At 36.8% G+C, this 25,261-nt stretch overlaps 2 protein-coding genes across 4 annotated transcripts in view; one reads left to right on the top strand and one right to left on the bottom strand.

Moving 5' to 3' along the window:
- The window catches only part of skiv2l (SKI2 homolog, superkiller viralicidic activity 2-like), a 53,527-nt gene extending 31,628 nt beyond the window's left edge, over positions 1-21,899 (bottom strand). Inside the window, exons 1-13 of the mRNA XM_039768745.1 lie at positions 21,781-21,899; positions 21,045-21,166; positions 16,732-16,853; positions 16,495-16,612; positions 13,982-14,096; positions 9,135-9,209; positions 8,087-8,140; positions 7,773-7,960; positions 7,415-7,564; positions 3,856-4,001; positions 992-1,138; positions 815-899; positions 332-438 (exon numbers count right to left, since the gene is read on the bottom strand). Coding sequence (XP_039624679.1) covers positions 332-438; positions 815-899; positions 992-1,138; positions 3,856-4,001; positions 7,415-7,564; positions 7,773-7,960; positions 8,087-8,140; positions 9,135-9,209; positions 13,982-14,096; positions 16,495-16,612; positions 16,732-16,853; positions 21,045-21,166; positions 21,781-21,805 — 1,454 coding nt within the window. The 5' untranslated portion in view covers positions 21,806-21,899. The remainder of the gene's footprint in view (positions 1-331; positions 439-814; positions 900-991; positions 1,139-3,855; positions 4,002-7,414; positions 7,565-7,772; positions 7,961-8,086; positions 8,141-9,134; positions 9,210-13,981; positions 14,097-16,494; positions 16,613-16,731; positions 16,854-21,044; positions 21,167-21,780) is intronic.
- A 70-nt stretch (positions 21,900-21,969) lies between these two features.
- nelfe (negative elongation factor complex member E) overlaps positions 21,970-25,261 on the top strand; it is a 36,806-nt gene continuing 33,514 nt past the window's right edge. Inside the window, exons 1-3 of one of the 3 annotated variants that reach the window (XM_039768748.1) lie at positions 21,970-22,584; positions 22,714-22,789; positions 25,154-25,223. In XM_039768748.1, coding sequence (XP_039624682.1) covers positions 22,715-22,789; positions 25,154-25,223 — 145 coding nt within the window. In that variant the 5' untranslated portion in view covers positions 21,970-22,584; position 22,714. The other 2 variants (XM_039768749.1, XM_039768747.1) reach the window with 2 other exon arrangements.

Here is a 25,261-nt window from a genome sequence, read left to right as displayed (position 1 = left end):
GACTTTATTCAACAAAAAATAAAGTTTCCTTTGAGTTAAGGTTTTTATTGCTTTTTTGAATTATTATGCTAATGCAAAGAAGACAATTTATGTTGCATTTTTAATTCATAGACTTTGATATGAATGGATAGACAGCAGAGCATAATACACAAATCAGAAATTAATTAAAAGAGATTAATTAAAATTTAAAATATAGCTTCATGTTACAAGAAAGGAAACATATAACTATTCAGGACCATCAGTGTGTTTTGACTCCAGTGGTTGATATTGTAATATGATGGAAGTCACCAAGAAGTACAAAGGGACTGAAATGTTTATTTAACTAAGTTACCCAATCCAGTCAGCGAATTCCAATGTGTTGGGCACGGTAGCACTCAATAAGATGATGTTGACATGATCTGGCAACATTATTAATACCTCCTCCCAGACTACCCCTCTCTGAAAGCAAAACAAATAAGGGGGTGCATTAGTAGTCAAGCACAATGATCTTCTGGAATGACCTGTTGAGAATTTCATTTTGAACACCAGAACAAGAACTAGGACTGTGATAGAGCAAGTTTCACCAACTGCCAAGGATCTAGGGCACAATACCATATGATAACAACTAAATTGGAAAATTATCATTTCAATACAGACGTAACAAAAAGAGAGTTCATATGACACTCTCCCCATTAAGAGATATGAGGCAATGAAATACTGCTATGAAACAGAACACATGACAGTAAATGACCCTTCTTCATTCTGGTTGCAATTACAGTATTCTTTCAGTGTCACATACTGTAACGATAAACAAACAAATTAATAAATTGTGTACCTCTGCATCATTTATGTAGTGAACCTCATCAAAAATCACCCATTCCAAGTCTCTGATGACATCTGATCCATTATAAAGCATTGATCTACAGGGAGGACAAGCACATAATGATACTGTATATTGACAGCACTTACAATAACAAAAACTGCTTTTCTCAGGCTTTTGTCTGAAACTTACCGGAGAATCTCAGTAGTCATAATGAGGCACGATGCCTCTGGCCGGAGCTGCACATCCCCAGTTAACAATCCCACATCCTGGAAAGTAGTTTTGAAATCTCTGAACTTCTGATTAGAAAGGGCTTTAATGGGTGATGTGTAGATTGTTCTGTTACATAAGGCAACAATGTCATAAGAGCAGAAAAAGAATGAATTTTTAAAAGCTTAAAAAAGTCAATATTCAGACATGTCTACAGGTTTGATTCAATAAGAACAGCATAAACAAAACGTTTCAGGAAATGTGTTATATTCTGATTTTGATGAACTGAACATACCAGCCAAAGGTGCACAGAAAAACAGAAAATTAAAACAGGTATTTTAAAAACAAAATTGGCTGGATGTTGTGCATTTTAATGTAAAATGAAAAGTTAAAAAAAATGATGGGGGTGAAAAATGTATGTATAGAATAAATATGTAAGAATGTTAAATGAATACAAAACATTTATTTATCATATTCCAGAAACCATGCATGTACTGTAGCCAGATTATGCCAAGCCCTAATAAGGAACATAATATTTAGAATATACTCCATTCTGTATAAATACATTTAATGAAATACACGATAATCTTCAATACATTTACTGTATAAAAGTGGTAATATTGAAGTTAACCATTTAGGCTCAAGGTGCGATGCTGTTCATTTCTTGACAAAACCTTAATGCAGTATTTATTAGAAATTTGCTTTCAGGCAAATATGGAATAATACTGTTATTTTGCTTTGTCAGCTCTTCTGCTTGCAATAACTGCAGTCAGAAAGTTAAATAATTTATAATTTTGCTGCAGTTACTAGTTGTCAATGTGAGTAATTAATTTGATGTGGAGTATATTCAGACATAAAGAAATAACATAAATAATAAAGGTACACACATAGTATAAAGAATGAAACACTAGCAATGCGATTTCTTAACATTTGTCCATTGCAACACACATTGCCGTTATCAAAAGGCACTATTAATCAATGAAACAATTATTTATTGGGTTCACTTTACAATTTAATTGCCAAATATTTTAATAGGTACAGCTTTCCAAAATAAACAAGCATGACAGATTAAGACTCAGTGAATTACTGCTTTTCAAAATCATTTGTATTGCTTGAATGATGCCACGTAACTTGGGGACGTTAAGAGCAGACTGGTTTGGACAACCCAAGTACAAATATCCATTCATTCATCAGCAGAATGCAATTTAATGCTAAGCGGTTGCTAAACTTTATTGCATTTAATCTGACTGAACATTTTCTGGTACATTATAGTTTTTACCCAGTACAAAATGCCATCCTGCTTCATCATGACAAATTACACTTCTAAAATGTAGTAGGAAAACAAATATGATTAAGCAAACAAGCCAGACTGTATATCCATGTTTATGCACAAGCAGACAATGTAATAGGGAGGTTTAGATTGCTAAATTTAATTAATTCTCTATTCAGACTAGGCACAGACATATGCGACTTTAGTCCAGATAAGCAAAACATTCAGTTAGGTACAATTATCCGCCTCTAAACAAGGTTTTAGTTCATTATTTTTCAAAATGGATAGCGTGAGTGCTGTGTTGGACCCTTTTTGCTGTAATGGAAGGAGGCATAACCTAGTTGGGATGGAAATGAAGCTGCATCTCTTACAAAGGAATAACTTTACAGATAAGGTGAGGGAGTTGGTATATCCAGGGCAGTTTCCCCAACCCCCAGTATGACAGAGGGAAATGCTCTGCTGGCATGGACCCAGTTAAGGATAGCCGCAGGGATTTATAGGAGTTGTAGTCCTGATGGACAACCGTGCCAGGGTCCTTGGTAGGGCACTGCAGGGAGAAGGAATCCCTGCTTCAAGAGACGTCTGTCTGACCCGTTGGGCTGTGCCCCAGTACTGGACGTATTCCAGAGTCTCACATAAAAGCGACCTGTCCAGCCTCAACCAGTAAATCCAGAGTTGGGAGGCAGAAGGCAAAGCTCACCTGGAAGAGGACTGACCCGTGTTTGTGAATTGTGAATATTTTGTGAAAAGAAAACCATTTATTTTGCACCTGAGACTGTTTAATGTGGGGTGTCTAGGGTATTTGGACTCAAAGACACCCCCCGTCTTTACAATACTCAATCGTTAATTTCCCCCAACAGCTGTTCCATTAAAAGCTAACAGAGCCTTTATTTCAACTATATGCCTTCAACAAAAACAAAACAACCTTTTAATTGCTCTGCCAGTAGTGGAAAAAGTAAGCCTAAGGGTATAAAAGTATGGAAGCGGACCAGGAAATGTGGACAAAATGTTTCTCTAAGTTATGTAGAGGGGCCAAAGCCCAAAAACATAGCAAACCAAAATACCAAAGCCCAATATGTTAACTAATAGTTGTTTCAATAATTGTGTCAAAATATATACAAGATCATAGCTCACAAAATAGATTTTTCATTAACCAAATGCTTCATCACGTTTTGCTTGCAAATCAAATAAAAGACACCAGCACTACTGCATCATCATCTTGAATAGTGTTGCTGGAATTTATGTCCCAGTAGTCATGTTGTTCCATCTGAATGTGGTTACTATAACCAACATGACTGCAGCAATATGAAAACATCCCAAATTGTGGCATTCACAATCAAAAATGATTCTGACACCATGAAAATAACTAATAAATAGCAACATCCAGAAAAATATATACAGTATTATGGGCAAAATAATTCCACAGTTTGACTGAGTGCAAAAAAAAAAAAAAAAAAAAAACCACAACATTAATAAGAGGTAAGCTACAAAGATTGTAATGGGCATTACTACTGTTAGTGTTACCTGATAAACTTCAACTTGATGAAGGGCATTCACAGCATCAGTAATCTCTTACCTAGTCATGTGCTTCTGTGAAAGAGCAATAGCATACTCCGCTACAACTGTTTTTCCAGCAGAGGTGTGAGCTGCCACAAATACAGACTCATGGTTCTCCAGGTGTAATATGGCTTGCTTCTGAAATATATCCAACTCAAATGGCCACTAGCAGGAAAGAAAGACACATTTAAATTACATTTTGGATCACATTTGGCTTACACTCCTAAAATCACTTTTTACTGTAAAAATAAATAAATACATACATGCATAAATAAATAAATCCAACGTCTGTCTGTTTGTCTGCTTTTCACAAGAGAACTACTTAACAGATTTAGATCAGGTTTTTTTCTATAATTTGCTTGAACACTCCGGTTGATTTTGCGACTTCTCTCATTGCACTAAGTATCACAGTTTTCTTGCGGTACCAATTTATTTGCGTGAATCCAAGAGAGATGCAGTAAACACAGGGGAGAGAGGCGGGGCCCTCCTTACTCATGCGCCAGCTTCGCAGCATACCTTACATCTGCTTAACTAGCAAACGAGTAAACTACTCAACAGATTTAGATCGGGTTTCTTTACTATAATTTGCTTGAACATTCCAGTTGATTTTGTGACCTCTCTCATTGCGCTACGTTTCATAGTTCGCTTGTTTTACCAATTTATTTGCAAAAATCCAAGACAGACGCAGCAAGCCGAGGAGAGGAGGGCAGGGCCCTCCTCATTCACATGCCAGATTCGGGCGAATTTTACATCCGCTCAGCTAGCAAACAAGAGAACTACTTATCGGATTTAGGTCAGACTTTTTTCTATAATTTGCTTGAACATTCTGGTTGATTTTGCAACTTTTCTCATTGCACTAAGAATCATAGTTCGCTTGCAAGAGCAATATATTCATGCTAATCCTAGAAAGAGGCTGTGGGCTGAGGGAGAAGAAAACGTGATGTCAGGAGTGGGGAGTTGGTCTACCTCTGCGTTTTGGAGTGTAACTTGCCTTAGCTAGCAATACCTAGTTGTTTATTGATTTTTAAAGTGTGTCCCATTTCACTACTATGCGGGCGGAGCTGCGGGGAACAGCTATAATATTATAAATATATATATAAATTTTACAGTCTATTCATAGCCCATTATGGCATCAAATAAGAATCATTATGTATATCATGTCTATTAGAAGCCTCTAGACAGCATGTCTGCTGCTGCAAGTGACTTTAAAATGTGACTTCACAGAAAATATATGAGCACAGTTTAGCAAATAGTCGAGTGAGAGATGGAAGCTGCCAGTAATTCCTTTCTTGTAGATTTGCTGATGCTGTTTCAGTTCTCACTCTGTGGAAACAACATGTCATGTTGCTGCAACGCCAAGCTCATTGAGAACATATTGCACTATAAATCAGCTCAGCTACAACTGTGATCTGAAGTGATGGAGTATGACCTGTCTTAAAGTGATCGGCTCCACTGCTACTGGGTTTGCTTCACAATGGTCTTTGCTATCTTGGTGCTATGATAAAATTTGCAGTTTATTGGCCACAGCTGTGGAATATAAATCCAGTGACATGGGAAGCAGTGTGTATTCTATTTATTATTTTCAAAATGTCCATGCCTCTGCCATTAAAATTTGAAAGCATGTGTGCTTGCATACTGCACTATATTGAAAACAATTTCAGAAAGCTAACATTTTTTACCTGTCCTAGAAAAGAAATTAAAAATGCATTCTAATTGAACATATGTATTTACTGTATTTCAGTAGATAAAATACTTATGATATATGTGTTGGTTTTGCATAAATGCAGTAGTATATTATATATATTGTGACTACTGTCGCTGGTGATTCGCTGTTTCTGATGGCAGCAGCACCTGCACAACGACTGCTTGGTAGCTGATCTGCTACATATTCCTACCACATAATGCTGGCAACTGCATGCCAACACCCTTTTAGCTGCATGCTGACACTCTGTTAAACAGTAAACCAATGGCTAAATAACACAGCTGGCCTTCGATAAACTCCCACTTAGACAGAATTTCAATGGGACAGAAGGACAATCTTAAGCTTGCATGATCAGCTGCATGCTTACCACATAACATGATTTTCGCACAATGTTTAGAACATTTAAACCAAGCTCCGCTGTTCCTAATTGCACACATTCATGTTCTCTCTCCTCCAGACTGCGTCTGCCCCAGCTGGTGCTTCCGAGCCACTGAACCTGCTTGGCCTTGTGTTCTGTTAATATACAGATGGGAGCTAAAGCAGAATGACTGCCCATGCTGCTGCTTCTATCCTGCATACTTATGTGCTGAAGAAAAACTCCTTTTTTGAATAAAGCCTCGAGACTATTCCTGCCTGCTCAGCAATATAGTTATTTTTTCTTGGAAACCTGGTCTTGCCTTACTGTCTCTTGTGTAAATCTGCAATCCAAGCTTGACAATATATCTATCGCTCTCTCTCTCTCTGTATATTAAAGTAAATATTGCAGACTTTAAGGGTTCCCTGAAATAGGAGGTCCAGTATAAAAAGTGTTAGTCAATTCTACATGGTGTGATTGAAATGTCTCCAAATACCCTATACCTTATATAAAAGTCTGCAATGGGCACTTTAATTATGTCTGAACTGTTTGATCTGTAATTTTAAACTGTGAAGCAGAAGAGTAAATCAAGGAAAACTGTGTCTTTTTCCCAAAAGAGGAATGTGCATATGTATCCATATACGTTTGTATATTTTAATTTTAATTGTCTGTATAAAGTACAAATTCATTAACATGGTAATCCTAAACTGCATTCTTTTATTATGTTTTGACATGATCCCTAATCTAGATTAAATTTGTGAATGAGAAATCTACAAATTACAATACGCATTTAAATTTACTTCCGAGACTGTTTCTTCTGTTAATCTAACTATTAAAAAATTAGATTAAATCACCACTATAAAGTTTCCATCATTAAGATTGCTGTATGTAAACAGTCTGGAATTTTTTGTAAAGTACTGTGGTTTCATCTTTTCAGTGGTAGTTCTTCCTTGTCCCATTATATAATAGAGTGGATTTTGACAATGGAAATAGTCTGCAGTTGGCAAAGATTCTGTTTGATAGCATATATAATAAAACTAGCTGTGCAAGCCCCTGCTGTAAAAAGCCCAGGTTCTTAGAAACCATTAAATCTGCCACTTCAATCACATCGGTTGCGCATTAGCAACTAAGTAAGTTACTCTTTTCTTGGCAGTTTCACTTTGGCAACAGAGTCGATTTCTTTGAGCTTCATGCTGTAGCCTTGCACTTTCAGGCCGGACAGACAGACACACACACTTCTATGCATAGACATTTATATATAAGTAAGTGTGTCCTTCGGGAACTGCTCCACGAAGATTTAAACTAGCTGCTGGACATCTATTAATGTTATAATTCCAATAGTTCTATAATTTGTTGATATATGTTAAAGATTCAAAAAAGAAAAATGAGAAAACATTCTCAAATAATTTTCTGCATTAAACTGTCCTTGGTCTCCTTTTACCATTACTTAACTATCCTGTTAGATACCCACAATTTCTGAAGCATCTCACTACTAATGGCAAATGCACATCTGTGAATTACCTTAAATGCAGGATCAGGAATGCGTTTATAGAAGTCAGTACAGGGAGTGTGGACATCTACTGGAATAGCCCAGTGCTCTTTTTCCAGTTCTTTCACCACTGGGGTAGAAGTGGGTGAAGGCAGAATAGCATCTGAGGTTGTAACAGAACTCTGAAAGAAGAAAATCAAGATTTGTATACTACAATTACAAAAATAAATGTAAGCATTGTTTTACACTTGCATAAAATAAAACAAAACAGACTATAAACTTAATATTTTAACAGTAAGTGTAATGGGAAAATGCTGACACAAGGCTGAGTTAATGTGAGCAATTACTATTAAACTTAGATATGCATTCATATACTTTATGGGTTCTCACCTCAACACCAAGATCTTCTAAGCTGTTAGTCTTTTGAAGAGACTTTTTAGAAGGCTGCTCTTCCTTCTGCCCATTGACTTTCCCTAGATCAATTTCCTCCCTGTCCTCATTGCCCAGATCAAAAGCATCATCATCAACAGAGGACAGAAGTGAGAACAAATTGATTGAGGAGGATGGGCCATTAAGGTCTAGATTGAAACAGGACATATTTTAAATAACTCAACAATAAACGTGCAAGTGATATATCTTCAAACATTGAGTTGGTAAAAGATAAAAAAAAACAGGGGAGGAAAAACAATTCTATTTTCTCAAACCTTTTTTGCTAAAATCCATTCCTTTTTTGAATCCTGGTGGAACTGAAAGCAAATCTATTAAAAAAAAGAACAAAAAAACTAATTTAACAGAAGAGTGGGATATTAGGAGGGTGAGGATTTTTTAAATGAAAGCAGAGATTCTTATAAAATTATTCATTCACAAAAAATGATGCTCAGTTAATACAAGATAAAGCTGTAGCAGAGCTACTAAAACTTCAACGAGTTTAAATGTAAAGATATACGTGATCATAATATTGCTGCAATAATGCTGCAATATTTTTCATTTTATAAAACTGTCTATTGCCAAATCACTGCCTTAAGGAGCTGTGAGTGGGATACGAATAGAGCTGGGTGGTAATTTGCAACAGGTTTGTTTTATTATTTTTTATCAAATACTCATTAAAAGATACATGTTAAATAAAACAAAATGCACATTTTTATATATAACAAAATAACTAAATTATGCCAGGAGCACACCACCATTTAAAAATCCAAACCAGTTCTGCAGAGTTCAAGATTCAAAGTGACAACAACTGAGGTCTCTTAGTGGGCAGATAATTGAGGAGCAAAACAGCATTAAAACCTTCAAGGAGGTAAACTCCTAAAAATCAAGACTGGACTAACGATCTGGACTTTGGCAATGACCAAGGGGCACCAATGCATGGACTAAATGTATCATGTTTGACAGATTATCAATTTTTTTGGAGATGCTATATTGATCATTGCCACTTACAGTACCAAAAGTGTAAAATTAAAAATGTAGGATGTCCAGACCGAGAGAGAGAGAGTGCTTTGGAAAATTTCCAGTGCTAGAGATAAGCAACAGTTAAAGAAATTGTATCCAAAGTCAAATAGCTACTGCAGGATAGCAGAAGGTTGGAATGAAGAAATGTTGAACTGGCAAAAAATGTGAGTAATAAGGGGAATGTTAGAACAGAGAATGGATGAAAGAAAAATCAGACACAACCGTTATTTATTTTTTTTATTTTTATTAGGCTTCATTAATGTCATTGAGAAGTTATATTCTAAGATGTGTTATTGCACTTACTTTTATCAAAATCAATATCTTCTTCAAATTGACTCTTTTTTTTAATCTGGTCCAAATTTGGCTCTTCCATTCCACCTGTAAGGGCAAATAATATATTATCAACATAGTGGGTAATCAATATCCAAATACAAAATGTAAGAATTGTGACTGAATTTAAACAAAAATCAAAACCTAAATCAAGTGAGCAATAAAGTAACTGGGAATTGCCTGTGGTAATTTAAGAGAGAGAGCTATGGTTCATAATGAATATAATTATTAGCAAACACTGTAAATGGAGTTCTTCAACTCAAAACTGTAAATGCTGCAAAGACATTCCAGAAAGTTTTCTAAGCTTACACTTGTCTGACAGTGACACTGTTCTGTATATGTGCTTCTGTTAACTCCTTCTGGTACACCATTACTATTGTAGTGTGGAATTCTCTTATTGCACATACTGAATAGCCCAAGTAAAACTGTGACAGGATCACTCAAGAAAAATAGCAAGTATAAGAGAATAGTGTTACCTTTTGTAATAAGTGGTGGGGTCACATGTGACATTTTTAGTGATGCAAAATCCTCCTCAAAGATGTGCTGGAATTGCGAGTATTGATGCCCTTACAGCTTGGATGTTTTCAGGCGTTCATATAGTCCAAGGACGGACTGGAGATTTTCTGTTTAATGCTGTCCAAATTTAGCCATCCACTAAAGAATTGTTTTCCGATTTGGGACATCACCGTTAGGAGGAATGCTGATGTGCATTCGGAAGGCATGTTGCTTAGTGATGATGGATTTGCTGTTTTTCCAAGAATGCTTTGACAGCAAAAGCATGGTGCGCCCTGGACCAAAGCATGTTGCCGAATGAAAACTATAAGAGATCACCTTTCAAAGGACCCCCACCCCAACCTACTCGGCTGCCTCTACCTCACGCAATGACCTTGGGAAATGTGGTACTTGATTTTGGCTCACCCTGTATATTAAGGGTACACCTGGGAAAGGATTTTGTGGTTATACAGTCTTGTAAGTGTTTATTATTTCCACCCTCAGTCTGGTAGATTTAGAACAAGAAAATAACCTCAGACTCAAACTCTATCTCTGGTGCATCCATCACCACAACTTACAACCCAGTACTCCCATTAAAAACTGCCATCTGCTAACCAGACAGCATGAGAGGTGCTACAACTGGACAGAACAGTCTTTACTTCTTTTATAAACATTTCATGTCTATCTTAGAATCACAGCTAATAAACAGAGCGGCATCTGGTTAACCACACCTTTTATGTTTGTTATTTGTGTTTATCTCATACCATATGGAATAAACTAACATTTTAGTATGGAGAAAATGTATCCAATTTTCCAAATAAACACAGGCTTAATGTTGGCAGTATGGTCGTACGTTTCCAATCACAAATGCATTACACAAAGCTGATGACTTCATTAATGTAATGTAATGTGTATATTCTCAGTATACAGGATGAGGCATGTATCAGTAGCAGATACAAGCAAGAAAGACACACAGGGAATTAGTTACTTTTTGCTGGTGAAAGAAACTACGCCACTGTTACTTAATACGCAAGGTGGAAGCCTCAGCATAAGTTCTCTGCGGAATGAAAGTTTTTAGACTGGCAATACATTCTAATATCTGACACCGGCCATTTTCCAAAGGTTCAGTTTCTGATGTAATTACTATACACTATCTAGGTGTCCTCTGTAAAAAGAGATGTGTTTTAATTCTGGCCTAAAGTGCAGTTTTCAATAAAATGGTAAAAACAATAAGTTGTATGTTTAAGATTTTCATAATTTTTTGAAAGTAAATTATACAGTATCCCACCCATAAAGGCCTTTCCACTCAATACTAAAGCCTTTAATTTATTATAATCTATTATGGTAGTGCACACTTTCCTGATGAGAAATGCTCCATGCCACATCTTGCACGACTGCCTCTAAAAAAGGGAATGTTCTGGATAAATGGTTTTCACTTATTTTTAGCAATCAGTGTTAACTGAACATAATGTACAGGTGGCATGAAAGAACGGCTGACTACATAAAAGGTAATGCTAGTAAGAGACACAGACAGGCAGGAAAAGTCAGAAAAGTTAAATGATAAATGAATATTTTGAATTATGCTGTCTTTTAAACAGTAGCTATAAATGGCTCCTTTTCTCATCTTCTACTCTATGCACAGCAATAATACAGAGCATAATATGTAGATAATATGATTTGTAAGACTTAAGGATGTACTGTAATACTATATGCAATTGTATGTGCTAATAGGTTTTGTGCATGCTTTACCTACAAGTTACTCAGCATAAGAGTATATAAAAGAGATAATACTCTGTAACAGAAGGGTGGCAAAGTGTTGGTCATTAAAAAATGGGAAGGGATAAATGCTTTAGCAGAAACCACCTAATAAAAAAATTTACAGGACACCGCATAAAACCACTATGAGTTATTGTTTAATGTTGCACCATGCTCACCCACTGTATACGCTAATCTGTTCACTGCAAAGCTATTCAATTCAGGACCCTGGTGGATCATTTTGGATCTCACTGTCTGGCAACTGATGACAGGGAAATGCATAATTAACGGTTCTAAATCCTTAAAAGCAAGTCCATTAAAATGAAAGCAAACACAGTATGTTCTACTAGCAGTTGTAATTGCTTACTAATAATAAAAGTAGTTATAATGAAACCTGCAGACACTGCAGCCCTCCTGGACCTGAGTTTGATACCCCATGTTTGCAGTTTCTCCACATAAAACCACATACAAGTAAACAGTGATCAGATTACAATGCTGTCAAGTAACAACATACTAGATGCAAATTGGGGTGACTCTTTTAAATTATAAAAACAGTAAATAATGTCAAACACAGCATAAGAACATGAAACATTTGACAAACGAGAGGAGACCATTCAGTCCATCAAGTTCATTTTTTTTTTTAGCTAATAGCTAAGCTGTCCCAATATCTCATCCAGACTTCTTAAAGGTTGTCAAGTTTTCTGCTTCAATTACACGTCTTGATTGTTTGTTCCAAGTTCACACATCTCTTTGTATAAAGAAGTGCTTCCTAGCTTCAGTCCTATAAGGATATAAAAACATCCCAGACCTTGCAATAATGTCTTCTGATTAATATACAGTGGTGTGAAAAACTATTTGCCCCCTTCCTGATTTCTTATTCTTTTGCATGTTTGTCACACAAAATGTTTCTGATCATCAAACACATTTAACCATTAGTCAAATATAACACAAGTAAACGCAAAATGCAGTTTTTAAATGATGGTTTTTATTATTTAGGGAAAAAAAAATCCAAACCTACATGGCCCTGTGTGAAAAAGTAATTGCCCCTTGTTAAAAATAACCTAACTGTGGTGTATCACACCTGAGTTCAATTTCCGTAGCCACCCCCAGGCCTGATTACTGCCACACCTGTTTCAATCAAGAAATCACTTAAATAGGAGCTGCCTGACACAGAGAAGTAGACCAAAAGCACCTCAAAAGCTAGACATCATGCCAAGATCCAAAGAAATTCAGGAACAAATGAGAACAGAAGTAATTGAGATCTATCAGTCTGGTAAAGGTTATAAAGCCATTTCTAAAGCTTTGGGACTTCAGCGAACCACAGTGAGAGCCATTATCCACAAATGGCAAACACATGGAACAGTTGTGAACCTTCCCAGGAGTGGCCGGCCGACCAAAATTACCCCAAGAGCGCAGAGACGACTCATCCGAGAGGTCACAAAAGACCTCAGAACAACGTCTAAAGAACTGCAGGCCTCACTTGCCTTAATTAAGGTCAGTGTTCACGACTCCACCATAAGAAAGAGACTGGGCAAAAACGGCCTGGATGGCAGATTTCCAAGACGCAAACCACTGTTAAGCAAAAGAACATTAGGGCTCGTCTCAATTTTGCTAAGAAACATCTCAATGATTGCCAAGACTTTTGGGAAAATACCTTGTGGACTGATGAGACAAAAGTTGAACTTTTGGAAGGCAAATGTCCGTTACATCTGGCATAAAAGGAACACAGCATTTCAGAAAAAGAACATCATACCAACAGTAAAATATGGTGGTGGTAGTGTGATGGTCTGGGGTTGTTTTGCTGCTTCAGGACCTGGAAGGCTTGCTGTGATAGATGGAACCATGAATTCTACTGTCTACCAAAAAATCCTGAAGGAGAATGTCCGCCATCTGTTCGTCAACTCAAGCTGAAGCGATCTTGGGTGCTGCAACAGGACAATGACCCAAAACACACCAGCAAATCCACCTCTGAATGGCTGAAGAAAAACAAAATGAAGACTTTGGAGTGGCCTAGTCAAAGTCCTGACCTGAATCCAATTGAGATGCTATGGCATGACCTTAAAAAGGCGGTTCATGCTAGAAAACCCTCAAATAAAGCTGAATTACAACAAAATTCTGCAAAGATGAGTGGGCCAAAATTCCTCCAGAGCGCTGTAAAAGACTCATTGCAAGTTATCACAAACGCTTGATTGCAGTTATTGCTGCTAAGGGTGGCCCAACCAGTTATTAGGTTCAGGGGGCAATTACTTTTTCACACAGGGCCATGTAGGTTTGGATTTTTTTCTCCCTAAATAATAAAAACCATCATTTAAAAACTGCATTTTGTGTTTACTTGTGTTATATTTGACTAATGGTTAAATGTGTTTGATGATCAGAAACATTTTGTGTGACAAACATGCAAAAGAATAAGAAATCAGGAAGGAGGCAAATAGTTTTTCACACCACTGTATGTGTTGACAGTCTGATACTATAGACCTTCTATTGTATAAAAAGTTATTTTTTTGAGAATTACTAATTAGTGTTCAAGGTTGTGTATTGTTAAAGCTAAAGTATGAAAGTGGAAAGATGCGTACCTGGCCAAAATGGATAATTTGTAGTGCTTCCTTTAACCCCTTGAGAAGCAGGCCCAGGAGGACGCTGAAGGGACAATGAATTTTTGGATGACAGACCAGTGTCTTCAAGTAGTTCCTGTACACAAAAACCAATAGATACACAGATAATAGAACATCATAGCACTACGAACTTAAATTCAAACAGGCTTCTGCCCTGGTCATTGCTTATTTATATTGCTCTTTTAGCACTCCCATCATTGCTCATTTACTTTGCCATTTCAGCACTTGATTAAAATAGCTGGTGTTACTGGCTTGTGCGCCACCCCCTAAAAAAACAATAACTGTTTAAGAAATAACTTGAGAAAATGTGTAAATGTAATTATATTGTGGCATGTTCAAGCCTTTTAATCCCATAGTGTTTTCAAAATTTGGTCTCTTTAGAGAATTGTCTGCTAATAAAACAACATTTTTAAACTCACTTAATCCTGGTAAAATTAGACACAAACCAGGAAGTACACTTGTATGGAGTTCTAGTCCATCACAAGACCCACTCACACATCGTCAATCTGGAATTGATAATTAACCTAACATTCACATCTTTTGAGATGAGATGAAACCTGGAATACTGTACTTGGAGAGAAAATCAAGCAAAAGTGGGAAGAGCCAAGTAAACCTCACAGAAATCGCTGCACAAAATAGTTGATATACTAGTTACAAAGGTGAAATTAAACTTCTTACACATTTCAAGTGCATATTTTCTTTCGACATGGCAGTTTTAACATTCATTTATTCCAGAAGAATCATTAAAGTCAGCATTTAAAACTGTATTTTGGCTCACTAACTAACATGGTTTAATGCTATTGATTAAAAATAAATGTTAATACTTACTATCAAACTTACTCAATGTCAAGGGCAATTATTTTTAAAGTAAAATATGCAGTTCACAGTCACTGTTCCAATTAATATGTTTTTGAATTTAAAACATAAATAATAGGCTTTTCCTCCTAGGAGTTTGACATTGGGGTGGGTACCACAATAATCCTTTGATATACTGTATGTTGACTAGAGATATATGCTCCTAATAATGGCACTCATAACAAACTGAAGGCCAGACTTAGAACAATCCATCAATACTTCAAATTGAATCAAAGTGAACCTTAACATGAACCGAGATACCAGAAATCATTTGTGTAGCCCGATTCTTATTAGTGTAGACTTAATCTTAAAAAGCCACATGGAGCCACCATGTGAGCACACCATCTACAGCATAATTGAGAAGATTCAGGCACGCTGCCAGTTAGGTAATACATCCAGGCATGCCAGACTGCCAGATGATGGAAATAGACCGTTTACATCTGGAACATAACCTATCTGGTAGGTAGGCATTGGAGATCATGCAGTAGGTTAAAAAATACAAGCTAAATATAGACTGACTTACTTACATGCACAGTACTGGCTCTGGAATATGGCTCCTTAATCAAGGGTGGTGTCTCTTGTATACTAAAGGGGACCCTAGCTTGGTCCAGTACAGTTGCAGATGTTCTGATGGATGAGGAGGTCACCACAACACTACTCCGAGTTTGACCATTATTATGTGTTATGCAGCAGTCAACACATTAAGAGCATTCAGCTGTTTTGGAGACATTGGTTTGGTGTTTCAAAGTGCACCACCACTGTGAAATTCTGCTGGTCTAGTTCAAGGCTCTTGTGAGAAATGATGGAAAAACGTGGGGAAAGTATGACTGCAGGCACAACCTGCCTGATATGAATCTGAGTGGTGAATTATCATGGATGATCCATACCAAAAGCCATGTTTAAACACAAGGTGGTTCTTAAGAGTACCTGGTACCAGAGTACCTTGGCCCCAAAGGTCTGTGATCGCGTTTCTAATCATGTCAGTCGCTGAGCCGTCTGCTGCTTAGCGGAAAAAAAGAGGTTGTTAGGGTAATTTCAGAAGGAGGTCCTCCAGATTTGACTGAGAGACAACAGCCAAAGTATAGCCAGGTGTGTGGGTGGAATTTAGTGAAGCTACGGACAGCATTTGACAACTCAGGAATGGTAGATGGGATTGTTATGGTAGAACTGGAAACGCTGATCTCAATTGGGGATGTTATTGAGAGGTGAAAGAAGCATTTTCATGAATTCATAAACCCAGTGGATACATCTTTCTCGGGAGAAGTGCCAGAAACAATGGCTGAGGTAATCTCTATAACAGGGGTCACTGGAATAATTAAAAAAGCTATGTACTCAGGCTAACTTTCTAGCAATGACACTTTACATAAATCTAAAAATAAGTAAGTTAGCAAACACAGCAGGACTTAGAATATGACAGTTCACATTATTTTATCAGCACATTTAGAAAATATGACAACTGAGCTTTGTTGTATATTTAAAGAAATATAATATCTTAAAACTCCAGAGAACTTTTTTCATCATTTTGTTTGAATTGCTTTATAAAATACAAAGGAAAAATAATTTAAAATGAATGAACACAAAACAAAAGAAAAATGAGCACACACATACTGTATACTAACCTCCTGGAAGTCAAGTAGTTCCCCAGTAGTTGGATTTCTCACGACTTTAAGAGTAGAGTGAATAGGAGTGGTGTCAAGATGAAGCAACGAATCAAGACACCGATCCCGAGTAAATACACTAAGACACAAAAACAGTAAAGCAGCATTAGACAACATTGGGGAGCAATCTGAGGTTATGAAATATACATGAAGCAAAGAAAGGGGTAGGGAAAACTGCTTAGTCAATGATCAACTCACTTCTGGAACTTCTCAAATGCCCTCTCAAAATTATGGATGGGAAGCCATTCTGGATCGTGCAAGTAACGCTTCTCTACCTCGGAGATTAAGTCTTCAGCATATGGAGGAAGGCCATGAGGGAGCTAGTGAAAACACATGAAAATACAAGATACACCTCTTATAAAGCACCTACAGTATTTGCAGTAATGTTATGAATACTGAACAATAACACTTAGTACTCAAATCCTCAAATACTACTTTAAATTCCTATTTGTATTTGCCTGGGTTAGATGTTTAGTCTGTTGACATGGTTATGAAAAGAATACAGAAGACAGGACTAGAAAATTCAGAATAAATCTATCATAAACACTCAAAGAAACAAAGTACAAACACTACAGGCAACTTCATTCTGCTGCGATAATGGTTATTGTTGAAAGCAGCAAAATTATGTCTTAATAAAAATCTATACATTAGCTGATAAACAGTTCACCCAGTTCAGGATCATGGGGAGATGAAACATTTTACAGTGAAAAGGAGTCCAAAGCAGGACCTGGGACACAAGTATATCACAGGCACACACCCATTTGTAGTCATACTGGGTCAAGTCAGAGCCATCAATGAACCTTATCACCTGTACATCCTTGGAACGTGTGGTGAAAATGCACATAGACATGGGAAGAATGTGCAAACCACACAAAGGAAGAGTCTGGGTGAGGATTCAAACTGGAGACCATGCCACCATGCTGCCTTCTTACCAAAAAATAATGCAGTATTGTATGAGAGCGTTTTGTTTTTAAAAGAAAGAAAAAAAGCAAAGTTTAAAAAGAGTTTAATCAGGCCAGAAGACAAGAAGCAGAGATGTTACTAAGGAAGATTTTGGTACCAGCCACCAAACTTCTTCCATTCAAAATTCTTGACCATGCTTCATAATCTGTGATATAACAAGAGCATAAAGTCTTCATTTAATACCTACTTAAAGAGACTGCCCTTAAGTTTTTAGTAATACAAACTAAAAAGCCAAGATCTTCTGAAAACTGCTTATCTTCTTCTTTTGACAGCGGATCATCTTTTCCCATAAATCTAAAAACTGCTTATGTTAAAGCTAAAAGGGCATATCAATAGCAAAAATATTTTAGAAAATATGGAGGTACTAAAAATGCATTTTATTTCAGTGAGGTCGGTTTTGGATTTGAAGAAAGCTATCCCAACTCTAATACTGCAAATTAACAGATGTCTACTTTCCCTTTGGAGGAATGGATACTGTAGCACTTGTAAAATCCAACACAGTCAGTCAGTCATTACCCAACCCTCTATATCCTAACACAGGGTCGGGGGTCTGCTGGAGCCAATCCCAGCCAACACAGGGTGCAAGGCAGGAACAAATCCCGGGCAGGGCGCCAACCCACCGCAGGGCACACACACACACCAGGCACAATTTAGGATTGCCAATGCACCTAACCTGCATGTCTTTGGACTATGGGAGGAAACCGGAGCACCCGGAGGAAACTCATGCAGACACGTGGAGAACATGCAAATTCCACACAGGGAGGACCCAGGAAGCGAACCCGGGACTCCTAACTGCGAGGCAGAAGCGCTACGGATCCAACACAGTATACAGTACATATAATTTGTAATGAATTAGAAATTCTTGAAAAAAATTAAACAAACTCTGTAAGATATATACTGATTATTACTGGGCAGTGGGATTGTATATTTTTTTCTGTTAAAACTGGCAGAAACGTTACATAAAAGTGTCGAATTCCTGCTCTTTTAACAGCAGCAAAAGCCCTCATGAGTTTGCACGTTACTACTTCAAAGAAAGCTTGGAGCTCATACACATGCAGGGTAAATAAAGTAATTTTAAATATGAGATATATGCATTGGTTTTAATCAGTACCACAACAAGGGCTCCATCTTGGACAGGACTAGACATTTTGGGTTTAAACTTTACTCATTTTGCCTGGGTTAATAGATTTATTGGGTTTGGACTATCATATTTTAATTGAGTCATATGCTGTTTGAATATGTAAAAACACAGTAGTAAAGAAATGCACTATAGTTAAATGAATCACACAATTGTTCTGACATAACAATAATGAGCCTTTCAGCCAAAATTTATTTCAGAAAAGTCCTGTGAAGAGAAGGTCATTTCGCTGACAAGTCTGGATGCTGTATTCAGCAGAGGGCATAGATTTTCTGAAAAATAGCTTTTTGTTGAAATCTCATATTTTGTCTACTACTGGAAACCAAAGAAACTAGACAGCAACTTATCCTCAGAAATACTCAACTTTAGTTAAAGCAAGAAATTAGCCATCCTTTTGTCCATGCTGAAATATACAAGCTCGCCAAATGATTTGCCACTAAAGACATTCTATGGCTGAATGGGCCATGGCAGGATAAGAAGGGGTGAAGAGTGTCCTCCGGAAAGCATCAATCCATGGTGAAGTAGTTACTTTAATAAAACTGCAATAATTTGGTTTAAATTGTTTATCCAATTAATACAATTCCAATTATTCATTAAATCCATTCATTAATTACTTTCACTGGTTACAAACAGGCAGATACATTGTCCTAGTGCTGTTTACACCTCTCATTATTATTATTATTTTTTTTTTTTTAAGAAGTTCTTAGCTGAAGAGCAGCACTTTTTTAAATAACCTTGGTTCTTATCTCTTTACTACTTCTCTGCTGCAAGTTAAATGATGCTACTTGTATAATAGAGCATATTACTTAAAGTCTTCTTTTTCTTCTTTTGGCTGCTCCCATTAGGGGTTGCCAGAGCAGATCATCTTTTTCCATGTCTTTCTGTCCTCTGCATCTTGTTCTGTTACACCTATCCATAAACTTCCTCTTAGGCCTTCCTTTTATCCGCTTGCCTGGCAGCTCTATTCTTAGCATCCTTCTCTTAATATACTCAGCATCTCTCCTCTGCACATGTCCAAACCAACGTAATCTCACCTCTCTGACTTTGCCTCCCAACCGTCCAACTTGAGCTGACCCTCTAATGTCATCATTTCTAATCCTGTCCATCCTCGTCACACTCAATGCAAATCTTAACATCTTTAACTTTGCCACCTCCAGCTCCGTCTCCTGCTTTCTGGTCAGTGCCACTATCTCCAATTCATATAACATAGTTGGTCTCACTACCGTCCTGTAGACATTCCCTTTCACTCTTGCTGATATCCGTCTGTCACAAATCACTCCTGACACTCTTCTCCACCCATTCCACCCTGACTGCAATCTTTTTCACCTTTTTTAAGAGCATATTACTTAAAGTAACATTCTTATTTAAGCTAGAAATACTTCTCACTTAAAATATACATAAGAACAGATCAGTAAAACCATGTATATGCAAAGTTCATACTGACATAATAATTACTTATTATCTGCTAAAGAATTATTTACTTGAACAGCCAAATCCATAAAAAATAAACACACAGGCCTCCCTAACAAACATTTGTTCGTATCACCAACAATGAGATGGCAGTAGAGGGTATGGAAAGATGATGCTATAGTCCATTCATCCATTTTCCAGATGCACTTAACACAACACAGAGCCAAGGTAATCCCACAATTCATACCAGCAGCATCAGATACAAAGATGCAACCAAACCTGGGAACAACATCACTCTGTCACAGGGCATCATAACTCCCACACCTATATTCCATTACTCTAGGCCAATTTAGTACTATCAATAAGCCTAATGTGCACACTCTTCACGTGAGAGAGGAATCCAGAACATTCCAAAGCTGCTAGAGTTGTATTTGAAGCCACTACCTTAAAGCTGTGAGGCATTTGCATTAGATGATGGGTTAACAGGTTCTAGCATCTTTCATAAGTTGACCCACACATACTTTAAAGTGTACATTTGTTTTAACATGTTTGTCTTATGTGAATGTGTCTTGGGGATTATGCTATGAAGCAATTACTATTATAGCCTCATTGTTTATATGGTATTGATTTATTCCTTCAATGAGGCACATTCAACCATTTGCATTTTCAAATAACGACACAAATGACACCCGAACATCACTGTTTGAAATGGAGAAAACAGATACCAGGCACTGTTACCATACCATACTGTCATGTTCAGAATGATGGAATCAAAGCATTTCATCTCAGCTTATGACAAAAACAAACGAGATCTAGTCATTTTATAAAAGGGACCATTTTAAAACTGACTACAGGCAATATATGGAATCTAATGTCCAGTATGCAGCACTAACTTGCTTACAATCAGAATTCATGGGTACAAGAAAATGTAATAAAGAATGAAAAGAGAGCAAAAGTGTTTCAAACAGCCACGGCAGTATGAATCTGTATAATTTCTCACCGTTGTGTGTGGGGGTGGAATATTTGACTCTGTAGCTGGGTTTGAGATGACTTCAAATTGTCCAGAACAGCCAATCTCCAGCATGGAAATGGAGAGATCAGCCCAGTCCATTGGGGGCAGCACTAACAAAGGTAAGGAGAAATATGAACAACTTTTTAAACTCGCGCAAAATAAAGCTTTCAGTCCTGGAAAAAAAAAAAAAACTCGTGACATTAAAAGCTAGCATTGTGTTTACATAACTAATGCAATATTTTATTTTACGTGTAATAAAAAATTCTTAAAAACTGAATATCAAAACATATTTTTAAAAATTTGATATATTGTTGTATCTAGTTATGCAATCATCCAACTGAAACTCAAAAATGTCACATAGCACTGGGGAAAATAATACAGCAGGCGCTGTATGCAGTGAAAAGTATCACGGACAAATTACAGCTTTAGTGCTCAGATTTTGAAAGGGCAGTAAAACACTTAATACAAGGGCTGCATGTCGTAATAGACACAAGCTTCGTAAAATAATGAACTGTATTATTTCAGCTATGCAACATTTCAGTTCCACGTCTTAAACTTGGATACGTACACACATTGACAACATAAAAATCAAAAAACACCAACATACTGAACATATATATATATATATATACATATATATATATATATATATATATATATATACATATATATACACACATATATACATTCTGACTATTGATCTGCAAACTGTTAAACTCAGTACCTATAGCTTCCGTTTCTCTAGCCATCTTCTCTTGCGAAGAGTTGCTGTCACTGCCCGTCGCTTGCTGATAGCGTAACACTGCGTGGCAGGAGCCTGCAACTCAGCCGCCACATTGCGGGGCAAACGATGCCAATAGAGCAGAGTGTCGCAGCAGGCTTTTAGCTAACACAACTGTTCAGTAGTAATTATATATTTTATTTTGCTAATTTCCCGCACCGTCTAAGAAGCTGAGCAACAACCGTTTAATAGAACCAACGTATGAGTAGATTGTAGTCTGTTTCTTTGGCTAACAGCGACGAGTAAAACCCGGAAGAACAATAAACAGCCCGGAACATTTTCTTGCATTCGAAATCGGTTAACATCATTTAAAGGCTACTTTAGTAAATGTAACTCGATAAACATTTTAATTCTGATACTCGTCTTTAAACCTTTTTTTTTTTAAAAAGATTTTCTTACAAATTTCTACTCCTGCCTTTCTTCTACTACCAACATAATTTATTATCATCTCTATGTTTAACTTCGTATATTGGGCTTCACTAAAGAACAGGCTTGTGTGTAAACTACTAAATGCAATGTGACATTATTTATCTTGATTTAAGGTATTTCTCGCCTGGTTTTATGGACGATGCAGATTAACATACATTACTACCTCCTACTCGGAAAAAGTAAATTACTGACTACAGTAAAAAAACAGTTACTGCCACCAGCACGTTAAACTGTGTGCTTTCTTTGAGGGGCTGGCTTTAATTCTGACGTCATATTTCTGCGCTCTGTTGTCCACATTTGATGCTGAAAGAAACAGCGGTAAGACCCGGGAGCACCTTATTGTAGACTGCAGAAGATTGCGTTTGTATTAATATTTGCACACGTATTATTTTGCATAAGCGAACTAGAAGTCTTTAGAATTGCCATTTTTTCTTGCCTTAATTGCAGAATGATGCTGTTCCCTACGAGCTTGACCGAGGAAGAGGAATCGCTTCAGAAAAAATATGCGAAGTTAAAGAAGAAGGTTTGTACTTCTGTTTCTAGTTAATACAGACATGAAATTAACGACCAAATACCATTAATTTTCCTACACTGTTGTAAACGGTCTTTGTTGTTTTTCAAGGTTGTCTTATTCTGTCAGTTTTTTTTAAACCGATCACAGTTCACGAAGTTATTAACGCCTTGTCAAAGATTTTAGAATGTAGGGTTGATGATATAATTTCATTTGACTCTTTGTGCATATTTTGAAATACTCAATATACTAAAGAATCTCACAATGTGCTTAACTTAAAAAGACTGACCATGCTTAATGTTTATTTTTTACCTACATCTCTTTATTTCACCTGTCAATAACATGACAGTTTCTGTCATATGCCACCCGAACTCAGATAGTGTTATTAACCTAGCTATAGTTCAAATTCTGTATAATGTTGTGCATACGTTGTCTGATTTTCCTCTGACACCCCAAAGATGTCCGTGTTAATTAGTGCTTCCATAGTGATCGAGTATGAGTAATGGTTAGTTGGTAAGTGATTGTGCCCTGAATGAACTGGCACCCCTACCTGGGTTTTCCAACTTTAAAGTGCTAACCTCGATAGGCTCCGTCTCTCTGACAAACTACACAAGTACTTTTATTTATTGGGCATCATTATGTACGAATTATTAGGTTATCACTATTGTATCTTAATATGATTTATGGTGGACCTTCAGTTGACTATTTGAAAACCTTGATTCTTTTGTTTTTGTAGAATCAGTTTTGTCAACTGTGCAGAATTTTTTAATCTACTGAGTTTTGATTTTGACAATGTGGCTACAGTCTTTCCTGTTGCACAATCCAGTTATGATCAAGGTTTAGATGTCAGCCAAATAGTGATACATTTTTGCGTAGAAAACAGAAGAATTAAAAAGGGCTCATGGAGAACTTGGTGATTGTGCTGTAGACTGGTCCCTAAATCATCACTCTTTCACTACTATGTTTGACATCTAGCAGGAAGGTGTTGTTGTAGGTTTGTGTTTGTTTTTTGTCAAGAATGGTGCCATAATGATTAGTCAATTCTGTATAAACCGTGTCTGTTTACAGATTGATCCAGCAGTTTTTTGTTTTGTTGACATGCATGCTTTACAAATCTCAACCATATTGCCATTTTATATCGGGGCAGGGGCTCTCTTGTTGGTTGCCCTTCCATGAAACCCTACTTATCTGGCCTTTTACCTACAGTTGTCAGGTACTGTAATAGTTACAACGTTGGCAGGGTTTTCTAACATCAGAATCCAGCAACAGCATAAATCTTGTCAAACACACAACTGTGTAAATCAACTTTACCAACATACAAGTTGAATTGAATCAGAGATGAATGTGTGAGGTTGCTGCCTTAAAAAACTATGGTTGTCTAATAATGACCCCAGCAGATGCAAAGAAGAATAATCTGATCCTTATTCTCAAACAAGTGTTGCCTTAGTCAGTCCTTTGAGATTTCACAGATAGAATGTGTGTATTCTTGCTGTGTAAGTTCAACATTTCCATGGTCTAATATTATTAGATTTCTGAGGTTTAAGGACTGCTCGGTTCAAAAGATAATATTTGGAGGATCTTGGATTTACTTGTTCCCATTTTTTGGTTTGCTAAATTACCGTGTTGATAAAAAATTTGCTGCTAGTATTTATGGCACAGTGCAGGGAGGCCATGATCCTGATCATTAAAGAAGCCCATGGAACTGGACTTTAACCAATATTTACCCTCCCCTGATCAGCTAAAAATAAGTTTTGCATTAGCTCACTCTATATGTCACTCACCTTCAGAAGTCTTCTTAGATAATTTCATTAAAACTGGCCCTTTCTTACTGTGATGATCATTTCATTCATTTTCAGTTAATTTCTGCAGCAGTTACATTGAACTTGTCTTAAACTAGGTGACATTCAAATTGTGGTTGAACATATGATCAGCTTTCTTTAGGATAATTGGCTCGCTAAGTTACTTTATTGTTAATCTAAGTTTTAATTTCAGGTTTTGACTTTCATAGTCTTATCAGAAAGCTACATACGTCTGGTGTTGGGTCATGTGTGATTGTGTTCATAATGGCACTTTTGCAATGTGTACACTGCTATTTTAATGACTTATGGTGATGAGTTTGGTGCCCAAATGAGTGAAAACTCCCCCTAACTATTATTATTATTTATATGACTAATTACACCAGCTGTCTGTGCAAAAGATATAGCAGATACTAAAGACTGGAAAAATACTACCTTCTTTATTGTGTAGTCAAGTTTTGTTTTATTTTTTAATATTTATCTTCTGCTTGACTTGCTATATGATTACTTTTTGATAGAATGGTTAATACTGTTTAGTTGTAATTCTGGTTTTCTATTTCTCTTGTGCTTCCTTTTGTAGAAAAAAGCTCTGATGGCTCTAAAGAAACAGAGTTCAACAGGCCAGACCACCCAAGGAGGACTGAAGAGAAGTAAGTACTGAAAACCTGTAAAACTTAATCTCTCCAGT

The sequence above is a fragment of the Polypterus senegalus genome, chromosome 11 (assembly GCF_016835505.1).
Source record: "Polypterus senegalus isolate Bchr_013 chromosome 11, ASM1683550v1, whole genome shotgun sequence".
NCBI classification, from domain to species: domain Eukaryota; kingdom Metazoa; phylum Chordata; class Cladistia; order Polypteriformes; family Polypteridae; genus Polypterus; species Polypterus senegalus.
The sequence above is the reverse complement of the archived record's forward strand: the minus strand, read 5'-3'. Positions and strand labels throughout refer to the sequence as shown.